The sequence below is a fragment of the Leptonotus elevatus genome, chromosome 11 (assembly GCF_054856555.1).
Source record: "Leptonotus elevatus isolate MCC_2025b chromosome 11, RoL_Lele_1.0, whole genome shotgun sequence".
NCBI classification, from domain to species: Eukaryota; Metazoa; Chordata; class Actinopteri; order Syngnathiformes; family Syngnathidae; genus Leptonotus; species Leptonotus elevatus.
In genome coordinates, this window is record NC_141249.1 from 20,188,066 (window position 1) to 20,210,682 (window position 22,617).

The 22,617-nt window shown below is 41.5% G+C and overlaps 1 protein-coding gene across 3 annotated transcripts; it reads right to left on the bottom strand.

The window, feature by feature from the left end:
* Window positions 1-3,393: 3,393 nt before the first annotated feature.
* On the bottom strand, window positions 3,394-19,332 carry cpeb2 (cytoplasmic polyadenylation element binding protein 2). Of its 3 annotated transcripts, XM_086088488.1 has the most exons (11): window positions 19,317-19,332; window positions 15,394-16,547; window positions 13,826-14,101; window positions 9,796-9,886; window positions 7,933-7,983; window positions 7,827-7,850; window positions 7,092-7,265; window positions 6,688-6,896; window positions 6,495-6,609; window positions 6,235-6,416; window positions 3,394-4,885 (listed from the first exon to the last, which is right to left on the bottom strand). In XM_086088488.1, exons 2-11 carry the CDS (start codon window positions 16,159-16,161, stop codon window positions 4,658-4,660), a joined length of 2,118 nt encoding a protein of 705 aa, XP_085944614.1. In that variant the 5' UTR covers window positions 16,162-16,547; window positions 19,317-19,332; the 3' UTR covers window positions 3,394-4,657. The 3 variants fall into 3 exon arrangements, with proteins under 3 accessions (XP_085944614.1, XP_085944615.1, XP_085944616.1); XM_086088489.1 differs by lacking the exon at window positions 19,317-19,332 and having other exon boundaries at window positions 15,394-16,644; XM_086088490.1 differs by lacking the exons at window positions 7,827-7,850; window positions 19,317-19,332.
* Window positions 19,333-22,617: the final 3,285 nt, after the last annotated feature.

Genomic DNA, 22,617 nt, shown 5'->3' on the forward strand with positions numbered 1-22,617 from the left:
GTCTTCCGGAAAGAAGAAGAACAAAACCTTCATGCTGCCTTCGTCACGCGTGTGTATGAAAATAAGAATCATATCAAAAACTGTGTATGTGAGAGTGTGTGTGAGTGTACGATAACCTGTTGTGTTGGAACTAAAGGTTTGGACATAAGCAACCCTCCTGTTGCTGTACTGGGTCAATTTGACCTGGGGCATGTTTCATTATTCTTGTGGCAGATTTAAAAAAAATATTTTTTTTTAGTCTGTGCATCATGATTTATTCATTGTGACTCCTTCCGGTGTGCACAAATTGGCCAACGGGGGGCAGTATAATACAGTCATAAGATACAAACGAAGAAGACTTTCAAAATGTGTAGTCATTCTTCGCCGAGGACAAAGAATATATGCCGGTGAATTTTGTTACATTTGTTATTTATATAACATTATGTGTTAGCATTAGCAAGCGGAAGACAAATCTACCTGCGTGTTTTAAATACATAATTTGAAACACTATTTGTTTTGTTGTTAAGTTTGACAGTACATTTAAGATTTTTGAAGATTATTTTTTAATTATGTCTGCCAAACTGCAACCTTGTTGAAAAAAATTCTCAGAAAAAAAAAATCAGGTCACTAGTCTCTCAAGGCACCATTATATCCACCACCACCACTTTACAATTGTTTTTCCTAACCAGGCCCTGTTGCGTAGTGTTACCCCCAAAAAATAAAATAGGTTGCATTTATTTCTGACACGTTCGGATAATGAAACATCCCAGGGTCAAAGTGACTCAAGAAATTCATCACTGTAACAGGAGGGTTAATAGAAGGGCAATATAATCATTTTTAAATAGAAAAATACAATCAAAACGAAATATTTTTTTGTCTACAAAAATAGTGAAATAAATGTGATTTTTTTTCCTTTACAAAAACAGACAACAAATAATTTTAGTTTTTAGAAAGAACAAAACAAAAACGACACAAGTCAAGTGTTACAGGTGACCGTATTCAAACATCAGGGACGACATTAAGGATATATTAAAAAATATTCAATTCCTTCTCTATCCACACACACACGCACACACAAACACACAAACAGATAACTTAAGACTTCACACGCTACACATGAAAAAATTGCACAATAAATCATCTGTGGGACAATAAATAACAGGAGGCTTTTGAAAAGAATCTGCACTTAAACCACATCGGGTGAATAAGAAATATATAGAAAAGTAGTGCATAATAATATATATATATTACTGTATTAAAAAAATGCAATCAGGGAAGGTCCAGTGAGGGGAAGTAGTCAACACAAGCGACAGCGTAACCATGACAACACAGCAAATACACACTTGTACAGTACCATCCGAGGAAGATTGGCCCGAAACATCGTCCAATCAAATCCTTTGCATCACTGTCACCATAGAAATGGTAAACCCCGCCTTCTACCCACCTCTTGGCGATGTTGGTTAACCAGAGCCTCGGTCTACGCACACGCGCGCGCGCGCGCGCGCACACACACACACACAGAGACGGACGACAACAAAACAAAACACACAACCACCGAAGAGCACACTTTTTGTTTTTTCGTCCACTAAAAGTCTACAGCAGAATCACGTTTTCGGCTTAAACGGACAGATAAACACTAAAGCATGCAAGATTAAATATGATTTTTTTTTTTTAAGTATTATTCCACTCGGGAGTTTCAACCCGACACACACACTCCTTTTAGCTTCATGCTACTTAGAACTGATTTGTCTTGTTTTTTTTATGGTTTGATCATTTGCGTACGTCCATCCTAGCATGCTAGCTGATTTCAAACATGCGCTGCCATAAATGCATCACTGCATTATTTATTTATCTATTTTTAACCCTCATGTTACGTTAAGCATGTTCAGGAACGGCAACAATGGAAAAAAATGGAAATAAACATTATGTACAGCTTTGGGAAAAAATTAGAGAGTGCTGCAAAATGATCAGTTGATCTGGTTTTGTTATTTAGAGTACAGTGGTAGATTGGTTTGTCCTTGATTCAGTTCTCAAGGATTTTTGTCGGCTAAATTTTGCAACGGTTTTAGTATGTCTGCTCAGTTTTCGTACAAAAAAAAAGGAAAATATATAAATAAAAAGTGTTTCACAGATTTGGTACAATTTGGTTTTAACCAGACTTTCTGGAACGGATCATCACAAAAACTGCGGTTCCAAAATATATGTTTTGAGTAAAATAAACATTTTTGTTTTATTCTATAAAATATTTGACAACATAAATCCTGAATTCAAAATATTGTCATTTAGAGCATTTGTTTGCAGGAAGTTAAAAATGGCTCTCAATTTTTTCCACAGCTGTCTATATCATTCTTAAATCCATTACTAACAATTTGCCGCATAAACTGCATCAATCCATTTTTAAAATAGTTTTCTTGCGTTAACTTCAGCCCAAATGTAACAGGAGGGTTAAACGCCATCAAATATTTGTCCTATACAACTACTCATACAGTATATACGTTATTTTCTTAATAGCAGCGAGGTTTCCTACGATAGCTTGTTGCGTATACTGGAAATACAGTAAGCAGTGAAAAGATTCTGAGGTATCATTCCATGGAAATCACAATGCGTGGCGTCCCCCGACTCCCCCCACCCCCCTCCCCTCCCGTCTCTTTCGCCCGTGTCACTGATTTATATAAACGGCATTAACACGAAAATGGGAGGTGGGCAAAGTCTAGCCAGAAATGCTCTTCCTCGGGAGGTAGTATTGGAGCCGTAACTTTGCGCTGAAAGCAATTGTCGTGTCGTCCAAATGTCGGAAAGGGGCTAATTTGATTAGCTCTCAAGCAGTTTGCTGTCTAATAAACATGACACCAGTGTATCCAATCATTAGTTTTCCAAATAAATCAATTTAAGATCCTGGTCAGTGAATTCAGAGATTTGTTTGTTACATAATTCATGTTTGAAGATGACTGCTAAACTGTGTAGTACTGAATTGTATGAGATTTAGCGTTCAACTTTCAGCATTTCCTGACTGTTCGGCTAAAACGGCATCAAGTGACACATTTCGGCATCCGGCATGTGTCGCTCCTCCTTGCTATATAAGAACTTTGTCCATATTAGCAGTTAGCTGCTGCTATTGGGACATGCTGTTAGCTAGCTAGCTAGCTAGCAAGCAAGCTAGCTATTGGTCTCCACCCCCAAAATGCTTCTACCCTTCAGATAGTCCACTGATGCGGCTGCTTTAGAGCGCCTTGCTGTTTTCAGAGCTTAATAAAAAGTCCGTCGAGAGCGATGTACTTATATTTCGGCAGAAGAAAGATGCAGAACCAAGTAGTGTCCATTTTCCAAGCTTGTAGAAGTAGTGTTTAACTGACGTATCATTTTGAAAACAAATTTTATATACTTGGCACTTATTTTAATCATTCAAATTAGATATTTTTATTTTTTTAAATAACACTTCTCTGGAGTGTGTCAAATATACAAGACATTTATTGTCACTTTACAGGGACTTAGTCAATCTAGTGCCCATCACTCGTTCTGTGTGAAAGGCAAAGGCGGACAAATTCTGTTACGGCTCTGGTGTACGCTAGCACTTTAGCAGGAGCGAAGCTACAATCGCAGTTAGTTTGCTCTCTAAATGAGATCCAGCAAAGAAGTTTAGTGCTCATCCGTTATTTAAGAAAGACAAAAGTTCCGCTTAACTGCGATGAATTTTGCAATTTTGCAGGACCGAACCAACAGTTAGCGCTTAACTGTTGCTTCAGTCTCAATTAGTCTTCTGTCTAAAATATTTTTTTATCATGGAAATTTTAGCGCCCATCCCAGTTCTGCGTGAAAGGCAAACGTTCTTCTGTGACAACTCAGATTCTGCAAATTTGCAGGATCTGTTTCCTGAAAGAGGTTAAAGGTCAGTAGTCTCGCGTCCTAAAAGCGTGTCGGCATTTCTGCTTCCTATCGTGGTTCGCTACCTTTGGTTAGTGTCCTCAGCAGGCTTGAGTGCCGGACGCGCACCGACCGCATGCGGGTGGCTAGCAGCGGACCACCACCCCATGTGCAAACATTCCCATATCTTTTCATCTCACTTAAAAAAAATAAAAAAATGTATAAAACTCAATTTCTTGTTTCATCTCTAGAAGATGAAGGTACCACAAAAAAAGAGCCTGAGATGTGGGATGGAAAAGAAGCGATGCTAAAAAAAGCTCGGCCGCTATCTAAAATGGCGCGTATGCGGTTTAGTGCAGGGCTGTCCAAATTTTTTCTTCCAAGGGCCAAAAATGGACACATGAAAGGATTCAAGGGCCACTTTGACATCCTTCAACTTCATCACGTCAAAACCACGCCAAAATGGTTAAATATCGTTGCTGTCGGGTGGAAACCTCATGTCCAAATATGGTCAACTTTTTTCACAAATCGATTCTGTGGTTCTGACCTTACATCATCTGCTATTTTTACTTAGTATTATTATACTGATTATTAACAAATTTAAAGTGTTGAAAATAGCTTGAGATCCAATCTTTTAAGTCTCTTGAACTGATTTGAGAAATACTGTAAAACGCCACCTGACTGTCTCAAGATCGGCTACAAGACCTTTGGAAAAGAGTTTGGGAAGAAGACTACTGTTTGCGTTTGTGACGTACTCCAGGTTTGGACACCCCTTCTTTTTAGCGTTATGGGGGGGGGGGGGTTATACTGATAGCTTTTAGTTCCAGCGGAAGTGGATCTGGCGCGGACGGTCGGCGCCCTCCTTGACCAGGGGCTTGTGGAACTCACGGCCGGCACGCGAGTGGATGTTGGCCCAGCAGAACTCGCAATAGTACTGCAGGCAGGTGACGTTGGCGCAGAAGAAGGGCGCAAACTTGCCGCCGCAGCGAGCGCCCTGGCACTCGTCGCACAACTGGTCGTCCAGCACGTACGGTTTCACTTCCACCTGCGACACCAGCACACCAGACAAAATCTCAATTTAACCAATCTTTCTGTCCGTCTCTTCACCAATCTGTCCAGCAATCTCAGTGCAGTTTGTCAGTATGTCCGTCAGTCATTGATCTAAATCTGGTCAGTCAGTCTGTTGGTCGATCGGACGATCTTTCGACCAATCTCAAACTGGTCTGTCAATCAGACAATCTCAATCTCAATCCGGTCTGTCAGCATTATATGTCCATTGATCAGGCTGTCCAACGATCTACATCCACCACTCATTATGACCGTCAATTGATCGGTCGGTCATTCGGCTTTTTACACCAAATGATCTACAAATCTCAATCCCGTCAATCAGCAAGTCCTCTAGACTAAATCTAGTCTAGTCATTACATTACAATTGGTCGTTGTGTAAATTGGTCTTTTCCACCAATCTCAATTCACTTGCTTGTTCATTCTGTCCACCAATCTTCATCCGGTCCCTCAATCTACCAGTCTAAGCGCCAATCTCAATCCTGTCTGTCAGTATGGCCATCAGTCTGTCTACAAAATCTGGTAATTTATTATGACAATCAGTTCGTCAGTTGGTCGGCCAGTGTGTTGATCAGCCGTTCAACCAATCTAACCACCAATCTCAATCCATTAGATTGGTCTGACTTCCTGTCCGTCTGTCAATCTGTCTACCAGTCGATTTCCTCAAATAGTCACATAAAAGAGTCACCGTCTGTTTAGTTATTCAGATAAAATGACATCAGTTAACTCATTCACTCCCAGACATTTTCACTGAAGCAACCCCCCTCGCTCCTGGCGTTTGACTGATTTTGCAAGTTCCACAGAATATTCAGTTCTATTGCTATAAAACATGGAACCTACCAAAATAAAGATTAGAGTATTTTCTTTCATCAGGAACAAAAGTATATTTGTATCCATTTCCGTTTTTCAGCAGTTAGCATTAGAATATAGCTAAGTTTCATCATTATTCGCAAACCAGTTGAAAACACTGGCAAAAAGGAGCCTGTTGCAACATGGCCCTGTCTGATCTCTTATACTCTGCTGCCACCTGCTGGCCATTTTTTGTAATAACTACCATTGCTTTAAACGACCTCTTCATGTCAGAAGCTGTATCAAAAAAACATGACAAATTTATAAATACGTTTTTGGGAGTAAAGGACTCAGGATGAAAAAATGTATTCATACGTTTTTTGGGTTTGAATGAGTTAATACTACAGAGCTGACTTTGCTGAGTTTAATTCGTACCACGACCACACTTGCAACTCAAATCACTTGTACAGCAAACCGACTTTTCCAATTGAAAAGAATGGAAATTCCACTGCAATGCTGAAGACAACAAAATCATCATACCCGTTTATCGATGTCGCCGTGCTGCAGCTGCACAAATCGGGCGCTGATGGCGGCGATGTAGCTCTGCTGGTTGGAGAAGGCAACACGCCCCGCCCCTTTGGGGTACTTGAGCTCCGGGTCGGTATCGATCCCGGCGTAGCAGACGCCCCCGTAGAGGCGGTCCATGATCATGGCCAGTTCGACTAGGCGGGAAGTGAGACCACCACGAGTTAGTGATCTTAAAGATCCTGATGAAGAAAAGACAAAATGGCGGTCATTACTTGCTCTCAGGGGACGAGGGACGCCTCCCACAAAGATGGTCTTGCGAGGGTCCAAGGGCTGAGATCCATCCATCACAAAGTCGCTGTCGCTCAGGTTCCACGGGCGGATTTGCACCTGCAGATGAAACACTCCTTTATTCTCTTTGATTCTCACCATTTTCATTTTTAATATGTCCAATGCTGTTGTCCTCACAGGTTTATCCTTGATGGTGGGGCTGGAGACACACAGGTAGAGCTTCCCGTCCTCCTCCATGCAGGCTTCAATCAGGGCCTGCACTGACGTCTCCTCCTGGAACAGCAGGAAGGCGTATCCTTTGGGTGGAAAGTACGATTTGCTCTCAGCTTTGTGCGGCCAGTCAACCACCAGGTGACCGAAGCGGCGGAAACTGGACGTTATTTCGTCTGCGGGAGAAATGGAAACAGAACAAAAAAGGACTTGACTGTAAATATTAACGCACTAACATAAGCACTTTTTTGTGTGTTTAATTTCTAAATTAAATATAAGTGAACAACTGCGGTATTTTTGGATTACCACTCGAGGGAGCCTGCATACCACACTGTCCTTGCAGACCCGATTAGGGGGCCGGTCATTCTCACCTTCATCTATGTCAGGCGGCAACCCGCCCACGAAGACCTTGCGCGAGAAGCGCTCGATGCGCTCGCCGTTCTGATGCGGGAAACAGCCGGCCGAGCCCAGAACCCCCGGGATCCCCTGGTTGCCGTGGCCATCATCCAGGAGGTTGTCGTCGATGGGGAAAAGAGAAGAGCGCCCTGGAGGGGGAGATTGAGAGCAGGTGACATCAAGGGCAAAGGCGTTCATGTGTTATTGTGGTATTTCGGCACCTGCGAGGATTATCCGCAACTGATTTGAAACACAAAGCTGGAAAGAAAAAAAGCCTCCCCTGCTCAGTCCAATAACATCAAGCATGCCCCGTCTTTATGCACAACACAAAAAAAACCGATGACATTGTTTTAACTGCACATTCAACATTTTCCATCTATCTATCTATCTATCTATCTATCTATCTATCTATCTATCTATCTATCTATCTATCTATCTATCTATCTATCTATCTATCCATCCATCCATCCATCCGGCTCGCAAAAACAGCATATGTGTAATAATTTGGAATAAGGTGAGAAACAAAATGGCCTCCTTTTCGATGACGTCATCATCAATGAACATTAATCAGTTAATTACAGGCTGCTGGCTTTTCTGAATCCAGACAAAAACAAAAGCACAGTAAGGGTAAAAATAAGTCACATCTAAAAAAATTAAATAAAAATAAAAACACATAATAAGCAGATGTGTTTAATTAATTGAATGTTTACCTCGACGTCTCCCATAGCTCCTAGCTGCGTGTAAATATAGGAGAATTTTTCAGGTCGTAAAAGTGTCGCTGGAAGTGAACAACTAATGACATGAAAAGAGAATTACCATTGAGCATGAGGAGCCCGTCGGCAGTCTGGTTCAGGCATCCAATACGCCCTGGCCAAAGAAACACACACCCAGTCAGACATAGCTGGAAAATTGCATGTTAGCTTAAAATGCTACCCATCGCGTTATGATCAATCGAAACTTAGTCCCGTGAACGGCCACAATGTTTAGGGACCGAGCCCTGCCGCAAACTGCGGAAATCAGCAAGTAACTAACTGACACACCCTCGAAAGGTTTGTAAGTGACTATAGATGGCGTCAAAACACTACTTTTTGGAGAGGTTAAAAAATTTATAATATTTTGCCTTTTGACTGTAGTTCCATGTGGCTCCTGCTAGCAGGAGGATTGCTTAGCTTTGACAGTTTCTAATGGCTGCCAATAACGCTAAACAGTGACATTTTAGAAGGCCTTGAAAAAATCTTTTCACAACAGTTTTCGGCTTGCTGACCATTGAGTATTTTGCTAAAGTAGCCATTGGGCTAGCGCTGTTTGTTAGACTCGCTAGCTTGTTTGCCTCGTCGTTTTTTCCCCCGTGAAATAACAGGATGCTATTATGCCACATAGCTTCGTTTGCTAGCTAGCTATTATCAATGATCTAAAATTAGCAATATTGTATTTGTAAAGGCATAATTTTTCCTCCAGCTCTTGTGTTTTTCTCTTAGTAACTCATTAATGTATTGTGTATTTTTTTTAGCTATTAGCCTAATTAGCTATTCTAGCTTACATCTTCTAAGGTAGCCCCATGGGTCTGCCAGATATCTTAGCTTTAACATTTATGAATAGCTTTACAAGTTTAAAAAATATATATTACTCCAAGTAGTAAGGGTCAACCCAGCTAAAGCACCTTCATTTCTAAAATTGCATATGAAGCCCCCTGCGTTTGGAAGCTACTAAAAATAGCAACAGCAGCCCACCATGGCCAGCCTTCCTTCGCCTTAGCCTGGCTACTCCTGGCTGTCAAACGCAGCGTGTGAAAGGGCGATGGCGTCTAAAATTAGCCCTACTCGTTATCCCGCAGTCCCTGCCTTGCCCGTGTCCTCTCCATCTGCTGCTACAGGAAGAATAACAAAGCTGCCCGTGGAAAGGGGGGTCCGGTGGTGCGTTTATGACCTCCCCCAGGGTGGTTGCATATAATACATCATCCCGTTTGCTCATAAGAAGGATTATGCATACTGTAGAGAATGTTTGCCATGAAACTTTGCAAGGGTTGGGAAAGGCTGGTGGAAGAAATCATTGTAATAAGCCCTGTTTACGGTTCAGTTCAGTTCGACACCATGCCCTTAGTAGATGTTTATCAGCGCCCCCCCCCCCCCAAAAAAAACATTTTCATTTTATTTATTTCAATGCATTTATAATGACATCAATTATACATAGATTTTTGCTATTCCCCACTAATTGATGTTATTCTTTTGTGACGGATTGATGGCATTCCCATTCACGTCAAGGGAAAAAGATGATTTGGTTTACAACTGTTCTTACTTACAAGCATGGCGACGGATTAAATTAAACTTGTATCTCAAGGCACCACTATAATACTTTCTTGCTTTGGCTTGAGCACAAAAATAGAAACAGAGAATAGGCTCAAAATTTTCAAAACAATCTTGCGAAACTGCAAATTTGTGAATATATGGCGGTTCACTGTACAATACACTCGCCTCTACGGCGTTTTCCAGGTTAACCGGATCAGAGTCGCTTGGTGGTGTAAATACCCAGCAGGAGGCCCACACGTATTAGGCTCTCAGTAGGGGAGAAAATAAGCTTTGGTGCAGTAATACTACACACCTTCTCAGGAGGCCTCCCATTCGACACACACACACACACACACACACACACAACGTCAGGAAAGTGATAGGCGGCGCTCACCTTTCATGGGATCCTGCTCGGCTCGCATGATGTCAATCAGGGAGCTCTCCAGCGAATGCATGTTGAGACTCTCGTACAGCCTGGAGCGGTCCTGGAAGCACAAAAGAAAAGGTGTGAGACGGTTTTATGTCATCACAATTTGTCTCGGGAATCATACTTCTAATAATAATAATAATAATTTAAAAAAAGCCTGGCCAGTGTTTGGCCTGGCCGGGATTAACATTCTTTCCGTATTTATTCAGTTTAGGGCTCCGCAAGGTATGCTGGCCAGGGCTGTATATGGGCAAGCCCACGGATTTACGGGCCAAGGGAGTCCAGGAGTGGAAACCAGAACTGAGAACACAGTAATGAAACACATGACGCACTCATTGGCGGCTATTTTGGTCTCCTACTAAAATGATGAGCTCATGCTATATGTTGAAATGGAATCGGCACTCGAGTAGATGGCATGACCCGATTACATACTTACATACCGTCCATTGTATGTTCCATGTACAATACGTACGTATGTCAATTTTCACCCAAGCCAAGAATATTCTCAAAATAATTGTCTGTCACATTGATTTTTAATAGGAATAGACCGATTAATCAGACGGCTAATTATATTGATTGATTGATATTCTGACTTTCCAAATAATACCCGAGTTTTGCAGATTAAATCTCGATATACAGTAAACACTACTCAGTACGTATCGGCACGTATGATAAATTATAACATGGAAGTTATCACGTTCAAATGTGAGAATTGTCACATTATGACGTGATAATTTTCACATTTTAACTTGATCATTTCACATTAAAAAGTGGTGTTTCACATTTTTACAAAATAATTTCACAGTTTAAGATGATAATTTTTACATTTCAGCATAATTTTTTCGTTTAATGTGAAAAGTTTAATGTTTTAACATGATTTATTTTCTGTTTTAATGTTAATGTTTCCTGTTTTATGGGATATCACATTTTTCTTTGATAAATTACACAATTACTGTAATGCCAATCCCTCTTTTAAATCTCATTTATGTTCTGTCAGTGTGTTTCCATCCATCCATTTGTGTTCGAGTTTTCAAGAAATGCGAAAATAAAACTGAATAGAAACGCTAGAAATTCGAAAAAGGGCCCAAAATTTGCAACAACAAAAAAGAAAAGTTTTTACGCTTAGATGGGGTGGATTATGAAGCATATCAAAAAAAGGAAAATGCGAATTTTGGCTACGGAAACAAGTTTTGCGAATAACCGCTGGCAAGACCGGAGACAGGTCGCACGTTTTGACCGGATATTACGTCACACGTCCGTTTGTAGTCCCAAAGAAATGTCAGTCGATAAAGTAAGGTATGGTTGTGGGGACAACGAAACAGAAATATTTTTGGAATGAATTAAAGAAGCGAATATTAATGCTATTTTAGATGGAAACAGCAAAGAAACGCTACGATTTATAAAGAATTACAAAACAAAACTCATACGACGTCATACTTACATACCGTCCATTGTATGTTCCATGTACAATACGTACGTATGTCAATTTTCACCCAAGCCAAGAATATTCTCAAAATAATTGTCTGTCACATTGATTTTTAATAGGAATAGACCGATTAATCAGACGGCTAATTATATTGATTGATTGATATTCTGACTTTCCAAATAATACCCGAGTTTTGCAGATTAAATCTCGATATACAGTAAACACTACTCAGTACGTATCGGCACGTATGATAAATTATAACATGGAAGTTATCACGTTCAAATGTGAGAATTGTCACATTATGACGTGATAATTTTCACATTTTAACTTGATCATTTCACATTAAAAAGTGGTGTTTCACATTTTTACAAAATAATTTCACAGTTTAAGATGATAATTTTTACATTTCAGCATAATTTTTTCGTTTAATGTGAAAAGTTTAATGTTTTAACATGATTTATTTTCTGTTTTAATGTTAATGTTTCCTGTTTTATGGGATATCACATTTTTCTTTGATAAATTACACAATTACTGTAATGCCAATCCCTCTTTTAAATCTCATTTATGTTCTGTCAGTGTGTTTCCATCCATCCATTTGTGTTCGAGTTTTCAAGAAATGCGAAAATAAAACTGAATAGAAACGCTAGAAATTCGAAAAAGGGCCCAAAATTTGCAACAACAAAAAAGAAAAGTTTTTACGCTTAGATGGGGTGGATTATGAAGCATATCAAAAAAAGGAAAATGCGAATTTTGGCTACGGAAACAAGTTTTGCGAATAACCGCTGGCAAGACCGGAGACAGGTCGCACGTTTTGACCGGATATTACGTCACACGTCCGTTTGTAGTCCCAAAGAAATGTCAGTCGATAAAGTAAGGTATGGTTGTGGGGACAACGAAACAGAAATATTTTTGGAATGAATTAAAGAAGCGAATATTAATGCTATTTTAGATGGAAACAGCAAAGAAACGCTACGATTTATAAAGAATTACAAAACAAAACTCATACGACGTCAACGCACGGCGCAGTCGCTTCCTGGTCTTCTTCTTCTTCTTCTTTTAAATTACTGGTGAATCACATCTCTATGGTGCATACCGCCATCTAAGGCGGCGGAATCCCCTCTCAACAGATGGAAACGGCAATAAATAGCATTTTCAGTCATTTCGAAACAATTGGATGGAAACCTGACAGTTGTGTTGCATTTGAAGAGGTGGGATTTGGGAAAGACCGATTCTTGATATGAAAGATGTTTTTTGTCCTCACTCACTCAGGTTGAAAACAATGGGACTGCATTATTGGCACCATCCAATGGAAAGTGAACACAATGAGATCTGTGGATTATCGTATCTTTGATGTTTTTCCGCTCTTTTTTTCTTTCTTTACTCGAGCAACCTTCCGGTGTACGTATTCTTATAACGTTTGAGCTCAAAGCGGGGAGCCATTTCAACAGCGCTTGTCACCGACTGCCAAACATTAAGCAGAGAGGAAGGAAGGAGAAGGTCTTGGAATCTGAACAATTCCTGCTGTGACAGTGTTTATGGAAGTGAAGATCAGCGCCATCCGCACGGTCGCCGCACGCTTCCTGAAGCAGGAAGCATTGTGCTTCATCGCATTCATATCTGAAGTCATTTGGTTTTTCGGTAATCTGTGGTGACTGTGGATTCTTCCGGAATGTCTTTCCACAGAGGAAAATGCAAGTTTATAGATCGAAACTACAGTATCGATAGACAAAACATAAGAAAATATTATTTTATAAATGTGTAATACTGTTATAGTTTTGCAGTCAAAAGGACTTTGCGCAAATTGACACCCCCTAGAAACGGTTGCAATTGCCTGTAGATGCCACAAGATGGCGGTAAATAATTATTTCTATTAGACTATTTGAAGATTAGTAGAATATTTGTATTTTAATATTAGACATAGCTTTGGCCTGCGCATAAAAACTGTTTAAGAGGTGATTTTTTTTTCAGCAAAGGATAGTTTCCCCCTCAAAAAAATCCATAAATAGGCAAATTCACCAATGCCGAACTTTGTATCATATTTTATTCTTCAGTGGAATCCTATTCATGTCGACTTGACGTAAATTGTAAAAAAAATAAAATGAATTTGATATTATTAAAAAAATCTATTTCCAAAAATAAGTGGCTCTGTGTTATATGTAATGTTCACATATCAAAAATGATACCGATTTTCACTTCAGCGTACAAAAGGGGAGGTTTCAAAACACGTCAAGTATGGACAGAAATGTGATTAATCGTCTTTTGTCCTCCCCGAGAAAAGGCCGTAATCTCATTTTGGCCAATTCCAGCGAGATATGATCACCAAACCAGGATGACACACACGCCATGTGGAGCACTTAGCGGCCAATCACGTCAGTCCCCATGTGAGCCGGCGGTATGAAATGACATAATTTCATTTTCCGGGAAAGACATTGAACACGCCACGCGTATTGGGTTTCATCAGATTCATGTTAGCTTACATCGTGTGAGGAATAATAGTGTTTTAACACCAGATTACCCTCAAGAAAAAAACAAAAAGTGGGCGGGGTCAAATCCATCCCACCTGTCACATACCTGGAGGGGCATCAAAGTGTTACTGTTGCCGTCGGTGCGAAAGACGTTATCGTCCAGCCACGACTTGTGCCCCAGCGAGGCGGCCGAGCGCGGGAACTTGGGCGGGGCGATGACGTTGCTCTGGTAGGATTTCTTATGGGGCGACGAGGCGTGGCCGCCCTGGCCCGGCATACCCTGGGCGCCCGCCCCCTTGCGGTGGTCCCGCCCCCAGGACACGCCGCCCGAACTCCAGCCGTTGCCCTGGTGAGCGCCCCAGGGAGACTGCTTCATCACAGGCTGGGAGGGGTCAACGGAAGCAATTAGGAGATGGAAAAGTGAAGGTCGGATGTAAATGATGTTGTATGATTTGGATCATGGGAAAACCAGAGAAATGTTTGTGACATTATTACATATGCCAACTTCTGTTTTTTGTGGAAAATGCCTGTTGAAGGTTAATCTGCGTTTTTTGAGGAATTTTGGGGGGTTTACAAAAAAAATTCTAATCCCCACAAAATTTACTCAGTTGCGCCCCATGGAAAGTTAAGAATTGGGGGTGTCAGGCAATTACATGTTTTAATAGTAATTCATCGCATTACTTCAATAGTTAACTCACGATTAATCACAATTTTAGATCTGTTCTAAATGTACAATAAAATATACAATAATTTTTTCATACTCTTAACATAAAAGTGGAAAAATGTTAAACTAAAAAAATATGCATTTCTTAGTCATTAATACAGAAATTTCATAATAATTCATAAAATTAAGTAAAAATTAAAACGATTTACTGTACTGTAAAAAACGAGTGTGAAGTGTGATATTGATTTGTGTTGGTCATTTTCTGCCACTAGATGGCATAATTGCAATTGTAAGATGTTGGTGACAGCTCAGTGCATTTTTCTTTTCATATTAAGAGCTATCTAATCTTTAACATGAAGTAACTTGTGAAATTCTGCATATTTTTTAATTGTAAAATACAACTTTACCCCAGTCTCCACAAATATATGTATTATTATTATTAAATGCATTACTGCTAAATTTTGACGTGGACGTGTCTGATGCGTTGCAACTGGAATTCCCCCAGTACAGGTTTTCCATTAATCCTGCGTTAAAAAAGAAGAAGAGTGGCATTAAAGGAACTTTAAATTAACTCAAAATGAACACACTAATTTTGATACCCCTATTAAAAACATAACAAATAAAGAAAAATATCCCCCAAAATCAGTTTCACCAATAATCACAAATTGGGTGACATATCTATCTATCTAGAACAGCCTTTAGGATCATTATTCATAATCAAACTAAAAGCTGTCTTTTTTGGTTTGAGCTCTGTTGGGGACCTTCTCTGCCTTTTCCTTTTGCTGTTATTATGCGTCATCTCTTCCAGGAATTATCAGTGCTGTCTGTCATGTTGCGGTACAACGTGGCATTGCAGTGGACGCGCAACAATAAATGGGGACTTGCTTTGTAAATTAAAAAAATGACTGCTTAAAATATAGTACTATAGCGAACGATAAACCGCGATATAGCAATATGCAGGAGGAAAAAAATGACCACTTCCTGCCTGGCACATAAGGTCTGGCGCCCACCTGATGTTGGTTGTAGTTGTTCCTATGCTGCAAGAAGGCGCCCTGCTGGTTGTGCATCTGCGTGCTGATGGGAGAGCGGCGGATCTGCGGCGAGAAAGGCCCGCCGAAGTCCTGCACGTTAATCCCGGAGCACGGATTAGCCGAGAAGCCCTGGAAAAAGGCCGGGTTGACGGACGACGATGGCATCCCCGCGTAGAAGCCGCTGCTGTCCGCGGAGGTGCAAGGCGCAGGTGGAGCGGGTGGAGGCGGGGGAGCAGGAAGCGGGAGAGGAGGGGGCGACGAGCTGCACGTCTGCACCGACCAAGGCGTGCCGAAGCCCGCGAGGGAGGGCGAGCACGAGCCGCCGCCTCCGCCGCCGGTGCTTTGCATCTCCGGGAAGGCGGCGCCCAGACCTCCGGGCAACATGTTACAGTCATTGCCGTTGCTGACGTGGTGGGCCCCGGGGGAGTCCATTAGGACGGCGCGCGGCGGAATCACGGAAGTCGGCGGCGGCGGTGGCCTCGCGGCATTTGCGGCGTCCTCGCGCGGGTCGAGGGGCGAGGAAGGGACCGCCGACTCGGGGGCGAGCTCGCCGGATCGTCGCTGTCTTTCCCGGCCGATCTGAAGGTCACGGGCGGGCCGCGTAGGACGGAAGCCTCGCTGCTCGTAATCTGGCGGCACCGGGCAGCGGCGGTCGGTTGTCGCCGGCTGTCGGCCGCAGCTGGCGGGCTCCTCGTCGGTGGACGGCGGCGTCTGAGTGCGTGTCACCCCCGCAGGCTCATCCTGCATGTTTTGCGGCACCGTTCCGCCTCGTTACGCTTGTAAATGATGACAATGTGGAGGGAGGATGTCTGGCAGATGAGGGAGGGAGGGAGGGGGTCCGGCCTACGGAAACCAACACCGGCTCCCTCTTTGGTTTGGGTCGCTATGGCGAGCTTTCACCCACGACCCATCGAATATGCTTTTTTTGGGGGGGGGGGGGTAACGTGATGGGGGTCCTGCTCGCCGTTAGCTCGTGCGGTCCACGTCGGTTGCTGGCTGCCCCCCTCCTCGCTCCTCTGCTGCTGCGGCAGAGGGATTAAAGGTCTCAGACGGAACCGACGTCACGGTCGCATCACGCCCGGGTGCGCGCGCCTCGACGCCGGCCTGCCTCGCCTCGCTTGCTGCCCGCCCGCCTGCAAAGAGCGCCGCAGAGTTTACGTCATTTTTTCTCTTTGGTGCTTCATTATTCATAAAGTGCAGTGTGGGGCGGACGCCCTTTTTGCAATTCTAAACGTAGAACCGATACTGTTATAAATAATGCTATATACAGTACTTTTAAAAATAACGTATTGGAAGGAATAAAGGAGGAAGGGTCACCACCAACCCTACTTTGAAACCCTAATATTAGCTTGAAAGTTGCAAGCACTGGCCTTGAAATCGTAACCCTAATTTTAAACCCTATCCAAAAATATATGATTGGAATCATAACCCAGGCTAGAACCTTGAACTTAAATCTCAAATCCTTGGTAGAAACCCTACCTTGAAACCCTAATCTTGTCTTGAAACCCAACTTTGTCCTTCAACTCCATGTTTGAAACCCCAATTAGAAACCCTACTTTGGGACACCAACCCAGGATAAAACCTTATTTTGAAACCCTAACCCTGTCTTGGAACTTAAAAAAAAAAATCGTAACCCTGGCAAATCTGACTTTAAAGCAAACCCTGCTTTAAAACCCTAATCTTTGGTTGAAGCCATTTTTTTTTAAACCCTTGTCGAAAAACCCAACACAGGCTAAAAACCCTACTTTGAAACCCAAGCCCCAAATCCGTATGTTGAAACCCCACTTTGAAGCCTTAACCCTCACTTGAAACCCTTGCATGTTAAAAAATTTATTAAAATAATAATTCTCAGCACTGGGGTGCCCCAAGGCTCCATCCTCTTGCCACTGGTTTTCTCTGCCTAGACTAATGGCACCGGATAGACAAAACAAACAGACAGACCGACTGACCCCACATCAGGGTAACGTGGGCCTTGGTGGATTCGTACTCCTGTCAAAGTGGCAAATGCATCACATTTAGGTGGGATTACGTCCTGGTGTAACCTATCCGTCCTTCTCACTGCACCTTAATCCTTTTTGGGATGTAAGAGAAACCCCCCTCCCCTCCTTAAACTATCCCACCCTGAAAATTCTCACCGCAAGGTCCCAGATGGGACAAGCCGTGCGGTGGCCTCGTTTGGTGGGCCAGTGATTAGCCAGTGTTGGAGGAGGGACCGAGAAATGGGGCAGGCTGCCAGCTGCTGATAGTTGCAGGGTGATTTTTGGGGGGTGGGGGGATAGAGTGAGTGTGTGTGTGGAGTGTGGAGGGGTGGGAGAGATTCCCAGCTGCCTCCACCACACACACAATGTGACACAGCTATCCAAAAGTGATAGGAAAAAAAGCAATATTATGGTGGCAAAAGTAGTCACACTCTATACTTAAGTACAAGTACACATTTTTGTGTATGACTCCAATTCAAAAGTGTATTGCATTCACTTGAAAAAAACAACCTCCTGTTTTTCTGAAATTTTTTTTGGGGTGGATCTTTGCTTTTTGTTAATTTTTTTCACGAGTCTGCAACAAGTCACTTGGAGCTCAAAGGTAAAAAAAAAAAAAAAAGTCCAAAAAACAGAAGCTGGTGCTTTGTTTTTTGGAATATTATTATTATTTTTTTTAATAATAATTCACCTCCCCCCTGTTTTTCTATATATTTGTTCTGTTTTTCTAAGTAATTTTTCCTCCTGTTTTTTGGAATATTTTTTTGTGACAGAAAAACATATTAAGAAAAACAAAAAAATAATATAAAAACATCTCACAAAAAACAAAGCTCCCTACAAAAATTAGTAAGAAAAACAGGATTTTTATTTTCAAGTGAATCCAATACGCTTCTGTAAAAAATAACCCAAATTGGATCAAAAAGGGACCGACCCAGCTTTTTGGGTTAATAAATATCACTCTTAAAACTACTGCATCAAAAATAAGCCAATTTTGGTCGAAAATTGGACCAACCCACTAATTGGGTCAATTTGACAAAATTTTTATTTATTTATTATTTGTACAAAATTGTGTTGTTGGGTCAAATGTACCCAAGTAACAGGCCGGGTTTTTGTGTGTGACCAAAGCTGGTTTATGGGTGCAAAAAGTTGGGCCAAATGAATAACCCACAAGCACCCACGTTTCTTGTGTGTGTGTTTTGTACAAAGCAACCCATTTTTTATGTTGTTTTGTGAATTATTTGGGGTCTCTGTTACCCCGTTTGGCTTATTTTGGACCCAACAGTTTTTTTGGTCCTTGTTGTCGTTAAAATACACACAAGCCACTCACAAGCACCTGGCTTTGCTAAAGCTTATCAAATGCGGCCGTGTTTGCAAAGCATGTCGTCGCTCATCCCGTCGTCATAGCAACAGGTCATCTGCATTACTTTGGCTGTGCTTGATTACTCGACCGGGCTCATTGTGTGTATGCGATTACGACACATTGATCAGTTCATCCTGTTTGACTATCGGCCGTGATGACTCCATTAATGGGAGTGGCCCTTGTACCTGTAATCCCATCTGGGTGTGGGGTGGACCACTCAACATGGGTGCTGATGATGTGGAAGACGACATCAGGGTACTGATTTATACATTCATATAGTTATTTTCTTTTAAGGCCATATCAGCTAGCAGCTAGCCATACTTGAGGCTAATGTTAGTGTGCGTCAATGTTTTTTGTGTGTTTTTTTTTTTAATTTTGTATGTTTTGGCATCCCTGCCATGGCTTTCATGGCTCCATCTGATTGGGTCATTGTTGTGGTTTTACTGAGGTGTCTTTGTTGCTCTCAATTGTCCCTTTGTGTCCTCTCCCTGGGAGCTGAATAGCTCTTTGTGACGCCGGCACTTTTTTTCTTTTCTTGTTGTCGCGTCGCTGCGCCGCACACTCACCGCAACCACGTCAGATCGCAATCATTTGTTTCTATCCGCGAGGGTCACATAACTGGCTACTGCCTACATGCGGTCGGTCACTCCATTTGGATGGAGTGCAGTCAACAGAGTTCCTGGCACACCTGTAAGAGGTGAAAATCACTGATATAGAAAGAGCACATCAAAGAATGTTTCAGTAGTTTGATCAAAACACATTTAAATGTATTCAAAAACTTATTAAAGGGACACTTGACTCATTGAGCCATTTTCAGCAGTAAAAAGTTTATATTTTGTCCAGAATGATTTTGACAACTAGATTAGATTTTTTGTATACAACTAATACCTTAAAAAAAAAGTTTTCCACTTGCTGTCGACTAAAGATGACATCACCTGTGCAGAGGAAGTAGGTAACGACCAATCATGGCTCATCTGTCTTCTGGGATTGGTCAGCAAACTGAGCCATGATTGGTCGCTACCTACTTCTTCAGCACAGGTGATGTCATCTTCAGTCGACAGCAAGTGGAAAAAATAGTTTTTAAAGGTATTAATTCTACATGAAGTTATTAAATTAATTCTGGACAAAATAACTTTTTACTGCTGTAAATGGCTCAGTAAGTCAAGTATCCCTTTAAAACATAAATAAATGAATTAAAATATATTGTAAAGTATTCTTTAGTATCGGTTATCTCACTTTTGACGATCATATAACATCACTTTGAGGAAAAGAAGAAGACCCTCGCTTGCATAGTTCGCCAAAGTAGAATTAAATTGTGCTTGCTTCAAGTTGCTTATTTGAAGTTTAATATAAAAGTGAAACATGATACAAAAATAATAAAATTTTTAACATTGTGTATGTATGTATAAATGTTTATAAATGTATATTTATATGTTAAACCTATATAAGGACAAATATGTGAAATGTCATAGACAGGCTAACTAACTAGGCTTAGGGATTCAAAGTAGGGTTTTAAACAAGGGTTTAAGTTGTGTTTCACAATTTATGACAGTGGCTATAAAATTACTGGTAAAAAATTAATAAATCAACTGTCAAATTTGGGTTTCAAACTATGGTTAATGTTTCAAATTGGGGTTTTAAGATATGCTTAGGTTTTCAAACTAAGGTTAGGGTTTCAAGGTAGTGTTTTTAAATCAAGGTTATGGTTTCCTAGTAGGGGTTTATACTACAGGGTTTCAAAGGAGGGTTTCAAAGTAGGGTCACAATTTGTAACAGTGACTGGTTAAAAAATTAAACGGTCAAAATGTGTGACCTCAGGTTTCAAACTATGGGTAGGGTTTCAACCTAGGATTTGGGTTGAGTCGAGTGTCCTCCTCCTGCTAATGTATGGCTTTAAAATGGACGCCGTTGATATGGAAAACATGCACATGCTTCCTGACAGGGGGGCTTGTGATTGAATCAAGGAGGAAGCACCTGTCTGCATTAGTGCAGGTAATGTAGTTATGTGTGCGTACATCTGCCTTGTGTACAATGTCGGGGGGCCTGGCGGGGAATGGGGGGGTCGCCTGTGTCCCTTAAAAAAGCAGAGGGTGTCTTCAGACGTCGATAATAGAGCCAGCAGGTGGACTTCTTACATGTTTTTTTCGCCCCCGTTTTTTCGTGGGGTATACATACAGATTTTTAACCCCTAAAACGGTTAACACGTCTTGTACAAATTTTTAATATCTTCTTATTTTTCTTAATTCAAGGCCTCAGTATAACTATAAAACTGTTACACTACCGCCATCCAGTGGCCATTGTGGTTACTGAAGGTAGTGATGCCGCAACCCGCCTTTCTGTCATACCAGCAGTAAATAATAAATATAGATAATAAAATGCATGGCATCATTTTTTTTTTTCACGGTACAGCATTGCTATATATATTATATATATATATATATTGTGGTAAAATATCAATAAACCAGGACCAAACATCAATATCACCATGTATTGTTATTGCTCACTGTAAAGATGAGGTGATGTATCGTACCGTTATTGGACAAGAAACTTTGAAATACAATAAAGAAGTATATCTGTGCCATCAGATTCTGAATTTGTATTGCTAACGCTAATTTTCCTCCCAAAAAACGATGGTTATTAGGAGGGGTTTTTCTGTAGTTACATGTTGAGCCAGCTGAGGGCAGTGTTCACCAGCTTAATGACTGGCTGAAAACAATACCTGACGGAAGAATCCTTACTTCCAAGGAGTCTATTGAGAGATAAATATTGGTATCGCTCTACCAGCTTCAAATATTGTGTTGATATCAGAATGTGGTACATTGTCATTTTTCATGGTGCAGTATTGACTTAAGTGTTGTATTGTTCTCTCTGAAGGCAAAGCATCCATACGGCTTTATCAGATATTGTTATCATATTGTCACGCATGTTAGCATCAGAATTTAAAACTGTACTGCAATGTATTTTTTTATCGCTCACACAAAAAAAGCATTGATATACGATTTTCACCTGTTTTCTGAGTTTGGTCATGTGACACTTGCAAGCTGAGCCGTGATTGGTTGTTACCTGAGCCCTCAGCAACTGTGATGTCATTTTCAGTCGACAGCAAGTAGCAAAATGGCTGCCCCCTGAGATGGATAAAAACAGGTAGATTTCACCGCTTAATTCAAATCCCACAAATGCAATATTAATCAGAATAAACTAGTGGGGGCACATGGAAAATATTTCTGGAAATACATGTTTTCTGGGGTTGACTTAAATAAAAAGAACATCTCAATTCTCTATTTCACACGGTCCAAAGTAAGGTGTAACTTTGTAGCCGTATGTTTGATGACGTCATGCTTTCCTCCTCTCTAATCTCCCACCGAACCTGAGAGCGTCTCCTCGTCTTCGTCTTCTTCCTCACCGTCTTCCTCGTGTTGTCTGTGTTTACTCTACACATTCCTCGCCCGGAGCTGCTCAGCTCTAACGTTTCACTAAAAGGACTCAACAAGGCTTGTGCCATTGTCAATGTAAACTTTGGCCTTTTGTTTACATGCGGCACCACTCCCCCCCCCCCCCCTCCAGTCTTCCCTTTGAGGCTAATGTCGCGATCTCCTGCCCTCTTATTGGATAATGTCGACATGAGGCGCTCGCTCGTGTCCACTTCACGTCTGCTTTCAATTGAGCCTTTCGGGAGTTTTTGTCTCATCGGCAGCCAAAAGATGCTCTGATGTTTTCCGAGGGCCTGACTTCATGCCAGCATGGGAAACCTGCGGTCCCGGGGCCATGTGGGGTTCGTTAGGAGCATCATGGTAGCGTTTTTGGCTAACCAGTTGACAGCAGTGTAATCTAGTTGTAGTCGAGGATAGTACAGGAACATGGAAAAGT